Here is a 23,962-nt window from a genome sequence, read left to right as displayed (position 1 = left end):
TCTCACACATTCGTACAATACACAGATACACAGAGTATATACTAACAGGTAAATCTAATAACAACTATCGTTTATAACCTATAGATTATTAAATAAATAAATAAAAAATATATGTATATTGACAAAATATAGACATCGGAAAAAACTAAAAATGATGAGGTGGTATCCATATAAGTATATTAAAATTTAAATTAGATACATTTTCCACAGTACAATTATTAATAATCGATTTGTATCGAACTTTACAGAACTGCATAACCTTATGAAGTATATGTACATTGTACACCTATCCACGAAGATGATATTACTCGCCATTATTAATTATTATTATTATTATTATTATTATCCGAACAACCCGTAAAAAGCTACTATTCGTCAAAAAAAATATTCATAAAAATATTTATAGGTCAAATCCATAATTCATCAAAAATACAGTTGGTTAAATGATACGTCTTATTTTTGGTTTGATTTGAAATTCACGTTAAGTTTTCACGCATTCAATAAATAATAATTTAAAACAATTCTCTTATTTTCCAATAATAAGTAATCTGCAACCATACAGGTATTATAGTGGCACGTCGTGGGAGTCGTGTTATATATAATATTTGGACCTAACTTCTGTTTTTTTTAGTATAAAAATGATATAAATCTGAGAACATTAGTATTTTTTCTTTTTTAAATAAGTGGTTTGACATGTATTTATATGATAACAGAAAACAATTATTATAGTACACATATTAATTTAAAATAGATACTTTTATATGAAAATTATTAACGTTTATAATTTTAATGAGCAACATTTTTTTTTATGATTTAATTTATAGCAATACATAAAACAACTTATTTAAAATTAAGTACAAAAAATATTTGTATTATTAATAAAAAGCGCTATGTCAGTCAAAAAGTGTTATTGTCTAATTAATTTTGAGAAACTTTCTTTTGATATATTTGTGTTTGACCAACTGTCCTAGATCCTATTATTATATTATAATAAACATTGCATACAATTGTCGACTTTATATAAACACAATACTCTACAATAGGTGTATTTAAATTTTGCATGTACATTGTAGTATTGTACCTACATAGTATATTACATATACGCTGGTAAAGTTTGGAAATTAGTACAGTAAACTAACTACCACATGCATTCTTGTTAAGTACCTGTTTAACCAAAAGTATATAACATTTAACTATAAGTATTAAAATATCTTTTTATTTCATTTTATTTTAAATTGGTAGTTCAAAATACTTTTGGAAATTAATATCTTAAACACCTTTGCAGTACGTATTTTAGTATTTGTGTTTCAAAATACAAAATACAAATTAAAATTAGAAGTTTGATTTTTTTTAAATTTCATTCGTACGACATTGCCTACTTCCTACCTAAATCTACTATTTACAATACTGTCAATACTACTAGGTACTAACAATATTACAAACGTATATTATGTTAGTATTTTTATTAGATTCTGAGTGAAACGATGAATGTATTGATTTTACAATGATGTGTGTTTTTTTTTTTTATTTTTTTTTTTATTTTTTTATTTTTGTGTCTGTGTACACGATAAGTAGTCGAAATAATGCTTCGATTTTCGACTTCAGTATCTTGTTCGATGGGAAAGTGAATATCGTTGGTGCATTGGGGAGGTCAAAATCTTAATTTCCCAGTAGTTTTCAAAAGCGATGTGAAAAACAAAAGAAAAATTAAGGAAAAAACGGGAATTTTTACGCAAAATCGATTTTTAACAAAATCGATTTTGGTTATTGGTGTAACTCTAAAACAAATGACCGTAGATGCATGAAATTTTCACTGGTTGTTTATATTTGCATTTTATATACACAATACAATTTTGAAAATATTTTGTCTCTTTTTGAGCTGTTTACGGCCATTGTCAGTTTTCAATTTTTTTAGTTTTTTTTTCTATAAATATCAATAAAATTTTATCTGTTGAGTAAAAAAGCTTGAAAATTTAATAGAAGGCTCCTAGGTTATTGTTTCAAAGGCAGATGAAAAAAAATTAAAAATCCTTAGTCACAGTTTTTAATTATAAGCATTTAAAGTTCAAATTTTGACAAAATACGGAAAAATCACGAAAAATAGCAAATTATTTTGAGTTGAAATTCATAAAAATTTTTCTTTTTAAATCTAAGATTTGAAAATGTAATATAAGATTACTCATAAGTTTGTCTACCTTTATCAAAAAAAAAATGTCTAGAAGAAACTTAAATTAAATTTTTATGAGCGTCTGAAATTTATATTTTTACAACATTTGATATTTACTCGATTTCTCATGTAACAATTTTCTTATTTTATTGTAATTAAAAAACAAATGACTGTAGATACTTGAAAATTTCACTGAATGTTCATATTAGCATTTTCTATACACCATAAAATGTTGAAAATATTTTGACTCTTTTTGAGCTGTTTACGGACATTGTCAGTTTTCAATTTTTTTAGTTTTTTTTTCTATAAATAACAATAAATTTTTATTTGTTGGGTAAAAAAGCGTGAAAATTTAATATAAGGCTCCTGATATATCGTTCTAATAGCAGTTGAAAAATATTAAAAATACATATGCACAATTTTTTTTTATAAGCATTTAAAGTTCAAATTTTGACAACATTTATCAAATTTATAATTTATTAATTATTTTGTGGTTAAAAATGTATAAAATGTTTAACTTTTATGGCTAAGGATTTAAAATTTAAAACAAGGCTCCACGTAAATAGGTTATATATAAATTACTTTATTCACAATAATATCATCAAATATACTTGGTAATATCATAGGCTGACTGACCGTTTTCGCTCAGAATCGTTTTTCTTATACAATGATATTATATCATTGAATTCAAATTTAACACCATCCATTACAGTGACCCACTTGTAACCTACTGTACAGCAGAGCGACATCCACTTATCCACCTTTTTTTATCATTAATTTTTGTTAATACAACTAGTCTATTAGTATTTAAAATACTTTTTAATAGTATATTCTTAACAAGTATGACAGCAGATAATATATGCTGATACGCGCATCCCTGTACCTAAATGTAAGTCACTATGAAATAACACATGCAGAGTGCGGCATCAGGACATTGTTTTACTTTACTTTTTTCCCTCAGAAATCGCAATTCAATTCATTTTATTCACATGTTTATTTGTATTATACTGCGTGTCTATATCCACTTACGGATCCACGCACGCCGATAGCTTATATTTTCTATGTCGGTTTATTACCATCGTAAATCGTAATAATGGATGAGTTACGCACTTCGGTTAAATTTTAAATTTCAACTAACTTCCGCGGGTGAACTTATGTGCGCTGTCCGTCTCTGACATGAGTTTACATTATTATCACAGTGCTATAAGCATTGCGCTGCTGCAACAAACGTTTAACTGTTATAAAGACTTAACACGACATTCCTTTTAGATAAAGAAAGTAGGTTTATTATTGTTGTGTTGTGTTGTTTGTAACTTATGGGACAATTTGTTATGGTTATCGGTGGGAGGAGGCCCAACGTCAATATTATGTAGGCATATATATAGGTGCCTTCGTTAAATCGGGCTGAGAAACTATCGATAAAATAGAAGGAGGTAAGGCTGTAAGAAAAATATAATCAACACTTTTCAAATCGTGATTTTGAGAGATATATCTATTACGTAAGGCGTGTAAATGATGGAGTCGTATAATGTAGGTGGGTACCGCATATAATATATTATATTATATTATTATTATTATTATTATTATTATTATTATAGTGTCCGGGCGGCTGTTCATAAGGATATCGCATTGGAGTCGGTGGCGTTAAGATATAATATACACACGGAAAATATTAGAAAATTATTATAATATAAAATGCAATTAGGTGTACGCATGCGTTAAGTCTAGTCCACAGCGGCCTCGTGTATTATTGTGTACACATCGGAATATTATGTATACATATATACCAGTAATAGTTTATGACCGTAGGCGTTCCATCCTGTCGATAGGATGTGTACATTGTGTGTGTGTAATGTATATTATACACCGATAATGGCAGGTCCAAGGGGGGTCGTCTCCACGGAACAGTGATTATTATATCGGGCACGTTAACGGCTCTATACTTGTAGATGTACGGGGATGCTTTCGACTGGTTCTATATATATTATATTTTAAACTTATCCCATCGCCACACCCGTCCACGTGACCGGTCCACTGGGAATTCTCAGCAAAGCCGAACACTGAATGCGTCAATATGATGTATAATATAATATTATAATATATAATAATAAGACATAAGAATGGACACGGGACACGATGTGAAGTTGAATTGTGTATGATGTAAGCATGCATTGATATCTACAGGGCACGAATAAGTTGTGTGAAAATCACTGTAAGTAAGGCTGCAGCGTAAATCGCGAGACGGCCGATGCACATAGTCTATATTAGTATATATAATAATAATTTTAGGCGTATATAAAAATATTTCCTTTATCAATAATAAGTATTATATCGTGGAACTAATGTGATTAGTGAAAAATTAAAATATTAAAGTACCTATCTCAATAATTCGGGTATAGTGTAGTAGGCGTTCAATATTTTCTCTAGTGGACTTAAATAATATCAAAACTGGTTATTCAAATTGGACGAAATAAGTAGTACAACTGTTTACAAAATAAATATTATTTAAAATTATTTCAAAAGTGGTTTTCATAAAATATAACAACTATGAAATAAACTTCATAATATAAAAAGTGGTTTTTTTTTTTAAATGGTTTTATGTGTACGCTTCGTTTTTTATAGTAACGCCCAAACAAACTTTAATTTTTGAATTAATACTTTTTTATTAGTGTTCAATATGGTAATGAGTAACTCAGGAATTTTCAAAATTTAAAACTTTATTCCGTATAGTTATTATTTTTGGGGAACCCTAACTGCATGGCAACCTAATAATGATAGAAGTTACTCAGAAAATCATGAAAAGGGTGAGGGATTTATACAATAGTTTTTGTTGGATCGTAAATGCAACACGGAACTGGTACGAGTATAAAATGAACTACTATAGGGAATAATTTGAATAATAAATGATGTCACGAAACTCTAACGATAGGTTATATTAAATAATAATAATAAAAAAGTAATGGAAAAAATAATTCATAAAAAACAATCAGTTAATACACAATAACAAAATTTGAATGAATGTCGGAATATAAAATAAAAATAGTATAAAACAATATTGCTGTGTACTATATAGTCAATAATAACTACTAACAAATAAAAACAGTTCATAAGAGAATCTAAAATTTAAAAATAAATGTTCGTTCAGAATCGGGATTAACATAAACATTACAATATGAAATTCAACAACAATAAAAGAAACATTACGTAATTTATTTATAACACAATATAACATAATAATTTCAGAACATCTCGATCGAATACTTATAGAAAAGTATAGCATATAATGAGGTTATGTTACAATGGGCAGGTCCGTTAAAAATGATGCACCTATACTATATACCTATTCTACTCCGGTTCTAAACATTCTGTGCACGTTACCATCAATCGTATAATATTTCATCGGTATAACGATGTCAATACCGTTATTCATTAATTAATGAATTCCTAATTAAAACTAAAAATATAAAACATAATATTAATATAATAATTATTTCAATGGCCACTAAGTGGACGTGGAGCATATATAGGTAAAAAGTTTCGTTCGAAATTAAATAAATAGGTTTCGGATGCCATAAAAACTCAACGTGCACCTCCTTGTTTTGTACACGTTTGACGAGAGGTGGGGTCGAGTTCATTGATACTGCTCGTTCCCTTCTATTCGGTAATCATATGTACATCGCATTATTGTTTAATACCTGTGTAGCAATAGCTATCGAAATATTATAAATAAATCATTAAGGGATTAACATAGTACGTTTTACTATTTAACAATCTGTTGATAATCTTTTGTTCGAGATAAAACAGTATTAATATAAATAGGTGAAATGCAGTTGTGACCTCGGGTTGTACCACTTGCACCAGTTTTTGAAATTCTCTTGCACCGCGAATAACAATTTTTAACGAAGGTATAATATTATATAGAGTGTTTCATAAATATGACAGAAATTAAATTAGTAGTTTTAATTCCCTTTCCATGGCATCTCTGATTTAAATGTTGTTGTTATCTATTATATCCTTTCGATTTGATATGTTTAATGGTTTACGAGATTTGGTCTATTGTGTTAATCATGGCGCGTAATGCGTATTAATGGCGAGCAACACATATTGTAATGCTCAACACACGGGGAAAGGTACGTTCACGCTTGTCACCACAAACCACAACCAAAAAAAAAATTTATATCACTACTGGACTTTTTAGATGGTATAAAAACTGAAAAAATTAATTATTAAATGTTGATCAAAAACGGGGTGAGCATGGTCGGTGAATAATCAACCTGTGTACTGGTGCACATTGGTTAGTTACTAATGCGCGATTTTAGTATAATTTTAGTATAATAATCACGAGATCCTACCCACACCTGCAAAATACGCATAATATAATATTATCCATTAATAGGTAAACATATAATATTATAGCCGATTTATAGGTACATAACAATAAAATGAAAACCGATTGGCGACAATTTTCGCGCGTTCTAAAGATTTATCTTTTAAGCTGTCGCGCGAGAAAACAAACAATAATGCGTGATATGGCTGGTACCCTTCATGTTATATTGATATTGTTATAATGTAAGCGTCGAAAATCAAATACAACCGATTGCGGCGGAACGGCCTGCGCGCTTCAGAGGAAGTGCTGCATGTCTTGTTTCCGGGGTTGGGTGTATATAAAATACAGGAAATGAACGCGATACGTCCTTTTTGGGCGCGAATAACACTCCGCTGTGATGGGTATATACCGGTTACCGCGTAAAATATGACGTGCTACCTCGTATAATATTATAATAATAGGTACATGTTTACCGACGAGAAGTCGCTCTATATGATGTTAATTCGCAACACTGTTTTTGCAATATAATATGGGCAGATCACAATCGCGTCACGTCAATCGGTGTCACTTATAAGATAACATTATAAATTATAATATTATATTATGTGCCTATATTAATAAGCCGGGTAAGATCGCCGTCACACACGCATGACGAGTACCTACCCATATAATATTATAATGTCTGTGTATGCACTTTCACGCGGTGGCGTCCAATGGGCACATTTTCGATAATCTGCCGCCCGGTGCCGCGCGGTGTGCATGACGTGTAGGTGTGTTTTCTATATTAGCTCAAGGTCGAAGTTGTTGTACTACTGCCGCGATAACACCGACTGATAAGAGGGTACGAAAAAAAAACGGCCACTGCAGGACGGACTACGCCTGGTGGAAATCCATCGTGAAATATCAACCGCGGCTGCTGCAGCAGGGTCACGTTTATAGTATTTGTATACCTATTCTCTATCTTCCTACACTATATGCAGGTTACCATGAAATAACTATATATGAGGTTATAGGTATGTAGTACGTACATTATAGGTGCACTGCTGCCATATCACAACCCTGGTGCGATCTATGGGCCGTGACACAATAACAAATAATATAATATTGTTAGAATCCAACGATCGCACGTATACGCCCACTCTCGCGGTCGACATATATTTTACACCTGCTCGTAGTTAAAAAAAAAATTACTGACACATCATCACACGCATTTATACAAATATATACTTAAATTATCTGCGAAGAAAATGAATACCTAATTTCCATTTAAAACGCACGGCGTCCCGTGATTTTATCCACGAACGCTTACCGCATCGTCCCACTATGGGAATCTAATAATCTCTCTTTTTCTTTTTAAATCCACTCCATTTAGAGGCTTGTATTCTATAGATTTCAGACATTGATTAGAAAGTTTTATGATTTTTTTTCAGTCATTTGTGTCTTATTTCAAATCAAACTTTTATGTTTTAGAAATTGTACAAATAATCTGTTCAATATGTGTGTGTGTTACTATTAGTAGTAATAGAAGGTGACTAAATCTAATAAAATTAAAATTAAAAAACCTAGGCAATAGGTATAATAAAAATTTAAAAGCCCAGAAATATATTTTTATATTTAACTATACAATAACTTACTATAGGTACCAATTATATTTTTTGTCTTTATGAAAACTAAAGATAACAAATTCATTGGTTTTTAATATTAAATTATAAAAATTCATTTAAAACATTTATAATAATATTATACCTATTACCTATAATAGGTATATATATTATTAATTTATCGTGTACGCGTGTTCTGAACTAAACATGTCCTAAAATATTTTCTAGGTTACAATTTTAAATTTGTTACTCACAAATGGTTAAATAGCTTTATTACTATTAATATTTTATACTACTATAATTATAATAATATAGACTATTCATATTTCATAACTTACATATAAATTTATCAGCCAATTAATAATTTAATACTTCTTCGCTTGTTTCTCAACGTAATTATAATTTCAGTCAAAATTATGTTACAATACTGTAATAATTATTAAATTAAATGTACGAGGTTCTTAAATGATAATAAATAATTCTCGAACGTATCAAATGATAGATGAATTAGAGTTGTAGAGTCCACATTCGTCCGATACGTATCACACAAGTGGAATCGATAGAATTCTAAGAAGACTTGCTATGTTTATGATGAAGCATATTATAAATCATCATCAGTATATTTCATGTTTGTTTTTATTTTCTTACTCTTAATATTGATGGTCGTTCAAACGCAGTCGACCACACAAAATAAACTGAACAGGTTACAGCAATGCATTTAATAAAATTAATATATTTAAAAATGTGAAATGGACTAGTAAAAACCTATATTTTAAGTATATTTAGTTAATCATTGTCATACAAGAATTTTTATAATATGCAATTTTAAAACTTGGTTCATATATTTTTATTTCGTATTAATTATTTATAAGTAAGACAATTAAAATTATATGTTTTCATTATACCAGGGCTACAACATACTTGTACAGTATATATTTTAGTTTTAGACAGTTATTTAGAAATTTAAATTTATACTAAATAAAAATTCAAGTTTAGAATGTAGGTACCTACATTTAAACATTTTAATCACATAAGATAGGTATGTTCATCATGTAAATTAATATAGATCATATTATTTTTATTTTAATGAAAAGATAATGATATATTAAAATAAATTAAATTTTTCCGGCTTGTATGCATTTTACAAGAATTACTTACTATATTAATTTAATGAATTTAATCATATATGTAAAAATTTACCGCTTAAGATAAATCGTAAACCTAATTGTGTAATTGAAAAAAGGAAATGGTTTTAAAATTTAAAATTTTGTTTTATTCTATTGTGTTCATGAACTAAATTTTAAATAGTTAAAAACAACTATAAACTTTGTTTATTTTTTAATTGTTATTACTTAAGAATATATTTATTTTGTTTTATTTTTTGTTCAGTATAGTTAATAATTATTTAAAACGTTTAAAATGTAATTGATAAAATATGTAAACAATTAATCGTACATAACTCTGTAATAGTACCTACTACACGACTTATAACTTATAACTACCTACACTACAAACTATATTATGCTAAAACCGAGCTTAAGACAATACAACTTGAATAATATTATATTCTCACGCCAACTGCTAAGACCACCCAAAAGAAGATCGCTAGTTTAATTTTCTTATACTACACATTGATCAAAATATCAAAATAGTGAACACCTTTTTTTTCTTTTTATTCGAAAAATCATGAATGTTTTTGTGTAATTGCTCAATTACACGTATATGCATCGCCAGCAGCAGTAGACACGATTAAACCCGAAAACCAGTATATAAATATAATATACGAATAGTATAATTTTGTTCGTCTTGTCTAATCTACTACCTTACAGGATAATGGATATTAATATATATTATACTTGCTGGGTGTCCGAACCAAAAACATATGAAGGTGAGAGTTTCATGACATTAAGCGAAATGTCTATAACATGTCATTTTTTAAAAATATTTCCAGCATATTTTATATGTTTATAATTTCCATTTTTCGCTGCAGACTGAATAATATCGACATGTTAATAGTTGTTTGACATTTAAAAATATATATATATCCGTCAAGTATAATATATAAGAACTGCTTGTATGTTACAACACGCATTCAATTTAAAATACTATAAATATATATAACATTTTAATTTATAACTCATAAGACATTATTTGTACTGTATTTCTTGTTTATATTATGGTTATCATGGGATTTTAATTGAAACAAAATTAACATAGAACGCGAAATTTTAAATAAGCATATAGAAATTATGTAGAAATTATTTAGTTACATTAATCTATACATATATTACGTATTTTTTTTTATTTTTTTTTTTTATTGGGGTTAAGACTTCAATACTGAGGTCATTAGCTTGGGGTATTGCGGGGGAAGGTACTGTAGGTTTTTTAACACGTGTGTGTATGTGTGGCAAGAATTTTTCACTAAAAATCCCGGGTGGTCACCCATCCGGGAGCTAATGACACCGGCCAGTGCGTACAATTAGAACGGGTTTCGTAACTGAATGCACACACCACGCCACATATAACATATTATAATAAAAATTAAGAGGACTAAAGAAGATAACAAATTTACAAAATATTTTAATTATAACAAACTGTGTTATTACAAAAAGTAAATATATAATATGTGGAATATTAATAATTTCATCAATATCTATGGAAATATATTATGGATATCATTATCTCAAAAATTTTTTTTTGTGTTATGTGATTATTATTATTATTATTGATAATATTGAAAATTATTTTACGCTTATCAATATTTATATATTATATAATATTTATGCATAACCATAGTTTTGTCTTCTTATATTAGTACAGAATAGAACATGGCTGCATTTTAATAATATAGGTATCTAATATATTAAATTATCTTTATGCTATTCATTATTTCTTTAGAGTTATGAATTTTTAAGTTGTAAAATACCTACTTGGGTTACGCGTAGGAACTTATCAAAAGCAATAAAAGTTATAAAATTGGTCTAACTTTTAGGTAAATGTATACCTATCGTATATATTATGTATTAATGACTATCGTCCATATACTAGATTATTTAATATAAGTATAATGTACATATAACATTATAATTTATAACATGATTTAACAAAACAAATTAAATACTAAATACAAACATACAGTTTACTCTAGTTGATTTTGTTTGAAGTGTCCGCTAACCATTATGTAGATACTTCGAAAAAAAAACAGTTCAATAAAAATTAATCAAATAGCTCAGGTTGTTTAAAGCGTAGGAAACACAATAAATAAGATAACAATTACTTTCTAAATATAATGTTTTAATATTATATTATATAGACGTAGTAAGTACCTACTGATGAAGTGTATGCACCATAAATGAAAGACATCTTTATTGTTAGTATATATTATAGTAATATAGTATACAGTATACACGTAAGTACCTGCAGCCTATATAAGATTTTTAATATTATTATTATTTGTATATGTTTAAATCTTGTTGTTTCCATGAAACTACTTTTTTACAAAAATGTGAAACATGCAGTCTAAGCTGTATGTATTTTAATTTTAAAATTATAAGTACCAGAAAGTTCACTTGGGCAAACGAATTATAATTATCCACAATTGTTTTTTTTTTTTTTTTTTTCATTGTTTAAAACTCAACAAATCATTGAGATTTACTTGACACAATAACCATTATATTATACTATGTTATGCTAGTAATATGAATTGCTATAATATGTATTGCATGACTACACACAATATAACTATCTAAGCGACAAAATTTTACTGAATTTATAATATTTATTTTTACGATGCACCTAATCATAATAATTTATACGCCAAAAGTTTATGTCAAAATGTTTTTTCAAGCTATTGGACAAATAATATATTTAACATATACACACCATGTTTAAATAAATATTCGACACAAAATATTCATTTCCACGACAACTATTACGTATTTTAGGTACTAAACATAATAATGTATATTATGTGTAGTCACTAACCTATATGACTGGCATACTTTTAAGCATTACATATAATATGACTTACAAAATCCGTGTATCTACCTATGAACAAATATTTGCTTTACGAGCTTGTATTTTATCAGTAAATATTTTTTGTGCACATGTTATGCTCGATCATCAAGTTTATCATTAGGAAAATCATAAATGAAAAATACCGTATTAACACGTGCAGTGTACCAAGGCCTTGTTAATATTCTCGTAAAATCTTTGAGCGTGTTCATTCGATCATTCGCAACAGTGCAGCACCTTCAATTTTAGTATTTTACTTAGGAACTATCTGAATTCGGTTATGTCACGTATCTGTGACACCGGTTGTCCTAAAAGGCTTGAACGTTTAGGTTAGTAAAAACAGTTAAAGTATTACGATTCGATGACGCTCGTGTCGTGTAGGTACTGACTATGAATAAATAGCATAATTATAATAATTTATTATTACGTTTGGCTTGTAAATTAAAATCTTAGTAATTAGGTACGAACACATATATAAATTATAATAAAATTCAAAACGAAAACAGTGTTTAAAAAAAATGTTAACCAACGAAACATAATATAATTCGATATCATACATATTAAGTAGTATACAAATAAAAATATATTTTCTTAAACACGTAAGGTTAAATATTAATTAAAATATTAATTAATAATTAATGAACAAATGCTACTAGTTCTAGCTACTACTATATTATATTGTACGTAAAGAAAAATGATCTACTAGTTACTATAGTATCTGTATTATCTAATTTCATTTGAAAAACTTAACTTTTTTTTCTTTAAATAACAGTTGCCACAAATATGAAACGACTACCTATACAACATGGATTTTAAATATAATTAATTGCTTAAATATAAAATCTAGAAGATTTTTATTTTATCAATTATTAAATTATGATTTCAATTTAACTTTGAGCTTTTATTTCACATATTTTCCAAAAGTCATTTTACAGTTATTATTTAGTAATAGATTTAGTATAATATGATAATATATTACATGATGACAGAGCAATGGATTAAATACCAAAATAATAATATTATTTATTATGACTTAATCTCAAAAAAGAGTTGACGCGTAATTTTAAGTTAATAATCCGTAATATAATATTATACACATACAATCCGAAACGAATATTATAATATAAAGAATATAATATACATTATTGATATGCTCATATTATATCATTGTAATGATTCATTGCGATCAGTTTCGAATATTATTATAATAACACTCACTTCTCAGACTCTCGATAGAAATTTAAAATTAAAAATAAGACGAAAATGCATGTAGGTAGGCAAGGTACTCACTATAAATCGCTTCAATGCGTCACGATTGATCATAACAGCAATAATATTATGATGGCATGTGCACGCGCGGTACACGACCAAAGTGAAACGAGTCGCCCGAACGAATGCGACACCGGGCACTGGGTGTATGCAAACATTGAGGCTTCTCGGACGGTCATGTTGCGTGCGCTCGGTGCACACCGATCGAATCGGTGGAAGCATTATTATTATTATTATCATTATCATTATCATTATTCTGCCTCCGATTTGTAGTTTTTCTTCGGGGCGAGCTTTGTGCGGCACCCGAGGAGATCGAAGGTCGGATACGTACGCTGCACACACGCCCATTCGTCGGCGGCACAGGCACACAATAAATATTATCGTTTTCTCATTTATAACTCTGTCAGAATAATATGTGAATGTGTGCTGCAGGTAGTGCACACGGCGTTACAACTGAACACCGTGAAATGTCACGGGCGAACGATGGGCCATTAATAAAGGGAATTCAACGGGTCTGACGCGTAATACTGGTTCTGCGGCAACGATAGGCGAAGAAAGGACGAGGGCCAGTCGTCGTGGTGGAGCACCCTATGGAAATACGTCTCCTCGTTGGATATAGGTAGGTACTGCTGCAGTTAAGTGCAACTGCAGTTGCACTCCTCCTGCAGCTGCAATACTCGGCATGTTTGTTCCACACGCCGATATATCAATGTTATTAGTAATTGCATACTATAATGTAATACCGTGGACCGTGGTGCTTTAACCCAAAAATTTAAGACGACCTCCCGGGTATTAGGTTGACCAATATTATAGTAAAACAATATAGTCATCTAAAAATATGTATAACACAATCGCACCGACTATAATAATATGTAATATTTAAATCATTTGAGTATTAATTATATTATCAGATATACAAATTTAGATAATGAACGGCGTTTATATTCTACAATCAATAGATTAAATAATATAAGCATTCTTATAAGTTATAAGTCATTTGAATACATATTGTATACTAAAATAAATAAAACATATAATTTTTAATGCGTTTAATTATTTTTATAAATCATAGAATAATAAAAATAAATAATAATAGTTAAATTTATGGTAATGACTAATAATACAAAAATACGTACGGAAATGTGTACAAAGCATAACAGATAAATGCTTTAAAATTAATATCCATCATCACAGAACATTAGTTAATATAAATATTGTTGAAATATACTTCTAGTCTTCTAGAAATCAATATAATTTGTCGATTAAAAATATTCTTAAGACACCAATAAATGTGATATATAAAAAGTATTTCTAATATAAACTGTAAACTACAGTCTACCAATATGTATTAAAACGTACACTTAAATTATACCATAATGTATAATATTTTTAAAAATATATTTATTAATGCTATGGGTGCCTAAACAAAACTGAAAACTTTGTACATGTATTCACTTTAGCTTATTTTAAGTAAAAGTTATCTCTTTTAACATAATATGTTAATACATTATAATATGTAGGTACCTACCTACTATTATAGATAATATTAATACATTTTAAACTCGTTTATTGAATTATTTGATATTTTTTTTTTTAAAAACTATTACTAAATAGTAATTACTTACTTACATAACAAAATCTCTAATATTTGATTGTGCTATGCCCAAATAGTCCCAAATCCGTGTCGATGTGAAGCTTATATATTATTAGAATATATTTTTTATAAATATTTATAATTTACAACACATGTCTTATATGATTTCTATCCAACTACAATTTATAGTATTAGGCATTACCCATTATACACATTAATCATTAGGTCGTACAATTAAAATTTTTTTTAATTATTAGCTTATTGATAACCTTATTTAAGATAAAGCAATTTTAGTTTCATTACAACTCAACAATCAACTTTTTAATACATTAATTATTATTATCATATTAATTATTGGTACAATAATAAGTATGTACAATAATTCGGTTAGTGTAACTGACGATAAAGACATACAAAATCGCAAAAGACAAACTGCTCTTATTAAAAGCCAAAGTTTCTCTATTCGTACGGTGTACAATTTTTATATTTTACAATGTAATAAAAAAAACTAATAAAATTAAGAACCTTCATATCTTAATACATCCAACTAAATAGGTTTTTCAAAAATTGTCTATCTAAAACTAAATTATACAATATTATACCAAATAAAATCGACAACAATACAAAATGTACAAAACGCAGTTCGCAGAATCATTTTTTTCTTGTTTTTAAGTAATCTTAGAGTAAAATCACCCATTACAAAGAAGATAGAGAATAATATTTTTGAGGGAATGACATATCGATTTTATATTTTATTGTTATTTGACTTTGTATTCTACTTTCGAAATAAACAAAAAATGTTGTAAATTTAAATAATGTTTTAATTGTTTTGGTACAATATTTCAACAAATTGATATGTCATTACCTTAAAAATATTATTCTCTATCTTTTTTGTAATAGATGATTTTACTATAAGATTACTTAAAAACATAGAAAAAATCGGGGAAAAAATGATTCTTCGTAAATGCGTTTTGTCAATGTTGCGCATGGGCCAGAGAGAGAAAACAAATAGTGCGCTGACATCCTCTTAATATTTAAGGTAATATGGATTTATCACAACTTCTCAACAAGATGATTTTCAAATATTTCCCACACTAAAAAGTTAAACATGAAAACCTGCTGTAATTAATAATTGAACAAATTTAAAATATTTTATTTTATTTTTTATTTATATTTGTATAATAACTGAATATTAACAAGACAAGTATAGTAGGTAATTATAATAATTTCTAATTTCTATGAATATTGATGAATGGTAATTAAATAAGATAATATGTATACCTACGCCAACGATTGAAATGTTTTAACCAAGTATATCCAAGCCAAAAAACACTTGTGTAGGTACATAAAATCATAGTCGTCCATTATAGAATCATATGTAAATTGTATAACACGATATATAAACCATTTTTATACCACAAATAATATAATACGTCTTTAAGATAAGCTATGAGTCATATTGTTTTCTAATTTATCTCAATCTTTTTTTACTAAAATCTTTTTTTATCTTTTAAATACTGGTACTTCGTGTTTTGGTAAATCATGCAGGTCTAGTTGTTACATAGCGTTTATGGAATGAATTAACTAAGTCAATTAAGTTACTTGAGTTTTATAAATAGGTAAGAAAATAAGAGAGTTTTGAATTTATGAAAAATATTATCTTACTTAAAATTATAAAATTATAATAATCTTCATGAATTATTATTGTAAACTATTAAATATTGTATAATAAATACACACTTATAATAAATTGTATTAAGTTGTAATGCACTAAGACAACGCAACTTTGTTAAATGTCGTATTATGATAGATTTAAAAATTATTAAATTACACTTAGTAATGAATATTATGTTGACTGTTGAGATAGATTTGTACTCGTTCAAGGTTACATAAAATTGATTCACCGAGAACAAAGGAGTGTGTCGGTGTCGTAAGTCTGACACTATCTGCACTTCGATATAAAATATATTCAATAAACTTTAAAAGAGCAAAAATAATTAAATTTACATTTTTTTAAATTTTTTTTAGATAATTACATTGCTTTTAATAACATAGAATATGACGAAAATTTATATTTAAATATTCAATTAGTTTAAGTTGTATATTCGCCTATTGAGCCTTTATATAATAATATGTTTCCTATAGATTTACCAATCCCTAACTTATACCTATACAGGCCGAGTTTTTAATTTATTTCTTCTTGTAACGAGTAATAAAAATAATAAATAATATAAAGTAATAATAATAAATTGTATGAAATTATTTCATAACTGAATTGAAGAAAAATTCATATCACCCTCCGCTTACGTACAATATAATATGCATCAAATCGACCATAACTCATAACTATGGTTCGGAACTTATTGCACTAAAAATGTTCAAAATATGCAATAACGAAATTGCAATTAAAGTTATTTGGTTATAACTTTATAAGATTCTGAATACTTGAAAAAGCCTATACTCAAATCTCTATATAGATTCAATTTTTCTTACGAATCATTTAAGTTTGATAGGTAAATCTTTTGTAAACGAATCACTTCCTAAATATATAGTTATTATACTTATTAGATTTACTTATAAACTATGCCAAGTTGTTAAAAATATGCATCGATGTGCCATGTACGTGAATCGAATTAGTATTTCTAATTTCTAATGGTTTGGTTCCTTCACCACATAGGTACCTATAATTGTAAGCATATAGGTATAGAAGTTTAGTTATACTATACTATACTACATAATGATAATATAGGTATCTATTTATAATAACTCCTTATTAAAGTTTCGTGCATAACATACGACAATATGAGATCATTAAACGTTTTCTACACAATAAACTCAACGTCTCAACACATGACTAAACATTTGTGATTTATCGTTGTATAGTTATAGTTTTTGTCATCGTTCTATACAATATACTGCAAGAGCAATATGCAAATTACAAAACCATTTTACAATATTTTGCAGTTCGTAAAAATTTCAAAAGTCAGGAGTATAAAATATTATATACGCATTAATACGCCATACATTTGTGTACACAAGAGCCAATTTTTACTCCAAACGACTGGAATAAAACTCGTATTTTTAACGTTTACAAGTTTCCACTCCCATGGTAACAGGTATTTTTTTTATGGTTATTGTTTTACAATGGTGTATGTATATTGTATATAATATATAGCTATTAGTTATGCGTAGGTGTGTAGTCTTCTCGCGGTTGCCATGATGTAGGTAGTATTTAGATGGACGAACATTTCACCGTTCATTTAATTACGCGTTAATAGGAAGCAAAGAATTAGCATGGTGAGCGTTTTGGAACAATACAATTAAATTATCGTGGCAAAATAAAACAGTTCCTAAAAAGCACAATTATGTATATTTTATTAAGATAACTATATTATGTACTTTAAGCTAAGGTTAACCACTATACGTTCTTCCATAACGTTAAGTAATTAATTATGTGGTATTAACTCAGTGTAATACTATGAAATATAAGTTTCCAAAACCCTACGAGGAAGTGAGAAATAATTTTTTATAAACATCAAAACTCGAAATAGGTTAGTTAAAGTAAATATCATTATATAATATTTATTTAAACTAAACAATAACTGAATATGCAAATAATGTAAGTTCTACAACTTACAATACGTCTTAAATAAACATATAATAGTAATACATATTATTATAGCCAGTGCCACCGATGTACCAACTGATTAAATAATATCAACAAAATTAATTTTCTCAACTTTGATTTAGTATATAAAAATACCTATAGTAAACTTGTCTAACAATAGGCAGTTACGTAATGTTCTAAGGGCTGGCTGGCCCGCCATTTTAATGAAATGTCAACGTTTTTATTATGCCTTCCCCTTCACATACATTGTCAAGCCATTAAACATAATTGAATACACATTTATATATACATAAATAATAATTAATATACGACTATGAGAGGCTTAAATACTGATTTATAGAAGATTATTGACAATAATAGATATAGTACTCATATTTTACCCCGTCAATACATTACTTTAATATGCCTTTGTTTTTATTTTGCAGTTGATTCTTAATTTTATATTTGTTTTGAATGCACAACATCATAATCGATATATTTTTTTCCCAATATTGTATATAACGTATTAATTTTTTACTTATAACTCATACTTTTAGTGGGCTAGGATAACCAACCATTGCGTATTTGCGTCATGTGTATGTTTGTAGACAAATTCAAAATTATAAAGAGGGAACTAAATTTACTTTTAAATTAATGTTAGTTCTTTATTCTATAGTTAATAAACGTTTTTATATGATAAAGGCGGAGAGAGATAATGAATTATGGATATTATATAAATACATTTCCTACCCCTCTCTCAGCTTTTTCTCAACTACGACACTGCACATAAGCAATAGGCATTGTATATTATTGATGTAAACAATAATGCATTAGCATAAAGTTCAAATCAATTTGTACTTTTTATGCAGCTATTTATCACAATGCACTTAAACCTTATAGTACCTATTCAACAATAATTAAAATAATAATAGGTACAATAGTAAAATATAATAAGTAAATCACCTAAATGAATGATTAAATATTTTCCAGATTGCTAATTCAGGATAAAATATATTGTATTATGAAAAAATGCATTATAAGTAAATAAACAAAACAGTTTTAAATTTTAAATGAATTAAACTATACGCGTTCAGTTATTGTAACTTATACATACCATAATATTAAAATATGAAATATGTATAGTTATAAATTATAAGTTTAGAACCATAAGAATTATTTTGTATCCATAACCTGAAGTTACTATATGTAGTATATAATATATGCGTCGACAAAAAACAATTTGAAATAATCTGTGGTTCAATTATTATTAATTATATTATTTTATTTATTATTATTGTTTTCAATGTTTTCATTCAATAGACAGAAAAGAATTTGCCAACGCCTCGAGACTTATGAAAATATAATATCAAGATGACTTTTATCGTGTCGAGACTTCAAGAGCACATTCAACCGTATATACTAATTGAAATAGGTAGGTCTTTCTGTTATAAAATATATGCGTTATACAATATACATATAGGTTAGGTGGTTAGAACTTAACAATAAAATGTTAACAAGAAAGTGATCATCGATGTGATTATGAACTGTTTTTATATAGCTATACGGTCGACTATGTATATAATATAGTAGATTTATATACTATATTATATCTAAATAGTATTATATATAAAGTCATAATACACGAATTCTAAATAAATTACACCTTAATCATAAGATATTATTTTTTATTTATTTCGGGCACTATGGAGGTAAGTATGTATTTATGTATAAATAAAATATATTTGGTACAAATTCAAATGTTACAATCTTGCCCCTCCCAGTAAACGCATAACTCCGAGAATAACTCCAAACACCAGATCTTTTATTTTTTTATAAAACTAAAAAGGGCTTAAAATTCACGCAAAGTAATTTTTTTACTACTGGGACTCCCGACCAAAATGCGAAATTTAATTGACTCACCGCAATATAATGGCAATCAAAATTCAAGAACTTGTGTCCCAAATTTCACAACCCCCTCTAATTATCGGAATTCACATAGCTCAGTTCCAAAATGTATCAATAGAAATACATATATTTAATTTACATTTAGTTTCCTGGACAGTTAAGTAATTATAGGGATCTCGGAAGAAGGCATTATAATTAATAATAATTATGATAATTTACTGCAACAATATTACACAGTTTTTTTTATTTTTTCCTAACACAGTTTGTATATTCTACAATTTGTTCTTAATCATACCATATAGTACTGTACCTACGTAAAACACACTCGTTAGTCATCAATTCAGAATTTAGAAGACCTCCAATCCTACGTTTTCATTGTATTCTTACACAAGATAAAATGGTCATGGTGCAATTGTTCATCAATGATGAACGTATAGGCACTATAATATATTCAGTTGCATAATGATAATATCAACGATCAACAAATGGCGTACGTACTAACATCGCATAACGTAAATAATGAGTAAAATGTAACAGCATTTAATTGATAAAAACATAAAAGTACGACAAGTAAACATATAGTTATAAAAATTCAACAAGCAAACATAATCTAACTTTCCTAATAATTCTGTATACAATTAATAATGACACATGTGGAGCATGCACATTAATATGACCAAACAGGTGCCTATAATCCCCACTTGTTTAGTATTTTTTCTTATTAGTTATTACAAGTTTTTTTTTCTGTCAATAGGTGTTTCTGAAGGCGAACGCCACAATTTAAAATTTATTTTTACGATGCACAGGAAATAGTTATTATTATATTCATAAATAGCATCATTCTTGGTGACGAAATATTTTTTAAATGGTAAATATGACTCTAGAGCAGTAGGTTACATGATCTAGTGTATTACAATAATTAGTTTTAAATGTATTAATAGTTATAAATTACCGGTACATATTAATGATTATTTATTACACTAAAATCACAACTAAATCCATGAAATTTATGATTAAATAATAGGTATTCCAACACTTAATGTTCTTATTTCAATCGATTTGATCTAAAACGGTATTAATTTGTTTACCTTGAACGATAAGTGTTTGCGTTTTATATAGGTACCTAGTTAATTTATCAAAAAAAGACCACACACGGGAATTATAAATTACGATGTATAGTAATATTTGAATAATGATACATACTTATTATAAGTTATTTGTTATAACTAGCTACAGTGCCTGAGCTTGCGTAAGGTACTACACACACACACACACAAGCCGGACACACGATTATGTAGTTTAGAGCGAAAACATAATATTTGGTCAATTAAATGCATTTTATTTGATCAGAAAAAATATATACAGCCGTGCGCAAAAGAAATAATACCTACAATGCCTCGGAGAGAAACGGCAAAAATTAATATTCATACTAACTGTATATTGGGCCGTATATTGAATCAATGACTAATAATTAATACTATAACAGAACGACAAAAATTCGAACAAACCAAAACATAAAATGTGATGAAGACATAATATTATAACAGGTAGGTATAATTGACTTACAGAAGTGTCGTGTTACAACGACGAACAATTATTTACACATCGTGTGACTAAAGTGTAGTACACTGCAGCCGGTTAGGTTTTGTGTAATATATGCTCAGACCACTCGACTTTTCAAGATGATCGATAAATTCGTCAACTCTGTGTCTCCGTCATCTCGTTTTTATTTTAAGCATATACGGGTGTAACCTACTTCCCCTGAACAATGTTTGATACCTACTACGAATGTCTGGTATAGGTAGGTATATTGTGTGCATAAGTATAATATCATATACGCTTATATATTATTATATATTTGTTTGTAAACACACATGACGTGTCGCAATGGGTGTACCCTACGTCCCTACCTATACTGTAGTCTATGCCGTAATCAAAATCACATTTTAGGACGGTAAATAAACGAACATAATATATATTATAAAGATTACGTTAATCTTACCCGGCAGACAACCGTTATAAGTACCTATTATAGAACATCGAAAAGATATTATAACGATATCATAATAATATTATGTACCCATGCGTATTACAGTCAAATGTTATAAAATTTGCGACAAAACTAATCATCTTAGCTTCCAGCTAGGTGGCTATTATATCATATTGTTTGTAAATCTAATCTTACGCCGGTCTTATTCCGGATCTTTAGATGTATACGGAGGCGTACGAACTATATACGCGATGTAAATATCGTGAAAATCAGTGATGCCTCCGAAGATCGACAAGAATTGGGGGGGGGGGGGGAGGCGGCGATTAAAATGTTTTAAGCTCTTTAAGAAGTAAATAATAACAAATTTGTATTTTATAAACGCAAATTTTATTATTCTGTTGTTACAATAATTTGTTAAAAACTAAAGCTCACCGCACCCTACTCCCGATTCGGGGATCGACCATGGTAAAAATACAAGTACGATAAAACCCATTAAATATGCCACTGCTGCAGGTGCAAAAACGAAATATTATAAGTTGTAACTATTACATATTATAATATTATTATAAAACAACGTATATAATAGGTATAGGTAGGTGCCACCTACCATCAAACTGTTCAGAGTGACTCCGCTTCTGACTTTGAGATACTTTTTCCGCAACACTCGCCAAACGACATAGGCCATCGCAACGATCCATATAATATAATGATAATAATAATAATAATATTATGATTACAGCGCAAGTGGAAAAGACGAAACGACGAGGCCCGCGGCCGATCACATTTCGGTGGCGGTTTTTTATATATAATTATTAGAGTTTTGTCGCGGTTCGTTCGCACAACCGTATAAAGACGCACTTTTTTTAACGATATTTCAATTAATATTATAACGACATCGGGTCGGCGCGTGTCACACTTTATACGACGAGTGATATCATGTATTTCTGTTTCGATAAACCGACGTACGCGAACCGGAAAGAAAAACGGACTCGAACGACGCGCGGGGTTTTTCGATGGATACCAATTACCAATATTGTAGGAGAGCGACGCGTGATAATATTATCTCGCGGCCACCTTTTTTTTTTGATAACGTCAAGAGCCGGCTCGGACTTGCGGGTGCCTCCTATCAACCAAGTCTCGTATTAAAGGTTTATCGTAAAAATCGCGAAACGAAAACGCGCAACGTAACGTACCGACGGCCGACGATACCTGTGCGCGCGCGACGAGCGTTTAACAGACGGACGACGGTGCCCGTGTGGTTGCGGTTCGTGGCCGACGCGGATCACGTGCTCCCACGGAGCGGCGGTTTTTGGCGGGGGCGGTGGTCGTGCGGGGGGGAAACGATAATCGGCGGACGGACGCCGGCCGGCCCAAATAATAATATTATTTACGAAAACGCATTTTAATAGTAATAACAAATAACAATATAATATTATATTATATTATGCAAAAAAATAAAATACGTATCGAATTATCGCCCAGTCCGCG

General features: G+C 28.6%; 1 protein-coding gene across 3 annotated transcripts in view; it reads right to left on the bottom strand.

Moving 5' to 3' along the window:
* The window catches only part of LOC132950053 (puratrophin-1-like), a 183,503-nt gene extending 159,789 nt beyond the window's left edge, over positions 1-23,714 (bottom strand). For 2 of the 3 annotated variants that reach the window (XM_061021248.1, XM_061021250.1), the window contains exon 1: positions 23,082-23,714. In XM_061021248.1, the coding sequence (XP_060877231.1) occupies positions 23,082-23,159 (78 nt within the window). In that variant the 5' untranslated portion in view covers positions 23,160-23,714. Of the gene's footprint in view, positions 1-13,399; positions 13,448-23,081 lie in introns of those variants that run through there. The other variant, XM_061021249.1, reaches the window with a different exon arrangement.
* Between the last annotated feature and the right edge of the window lie 248 nt (positions 23,715-23,962).

The sequence above is a fragment of the Metopolophium dirhodum genome, chromosome 8 (genome assembly GCF_019925205.1).
Source record: "Metopolophium dirhodum isolate CAU chromosome 8, ASM1992520v1, whole genome shotgun sequence".
Lineage (NCBI taxonomy): Eukaryota > Metazoa > Arthropoda > Insecta > Hemiptera > Aphididae > Metopolophium > Metopolophium dirhodum.
Note: the sequence above shows the minus strand (reverse complement) of the source record. Positions and strands in the feature narration are given on the sequence as shown.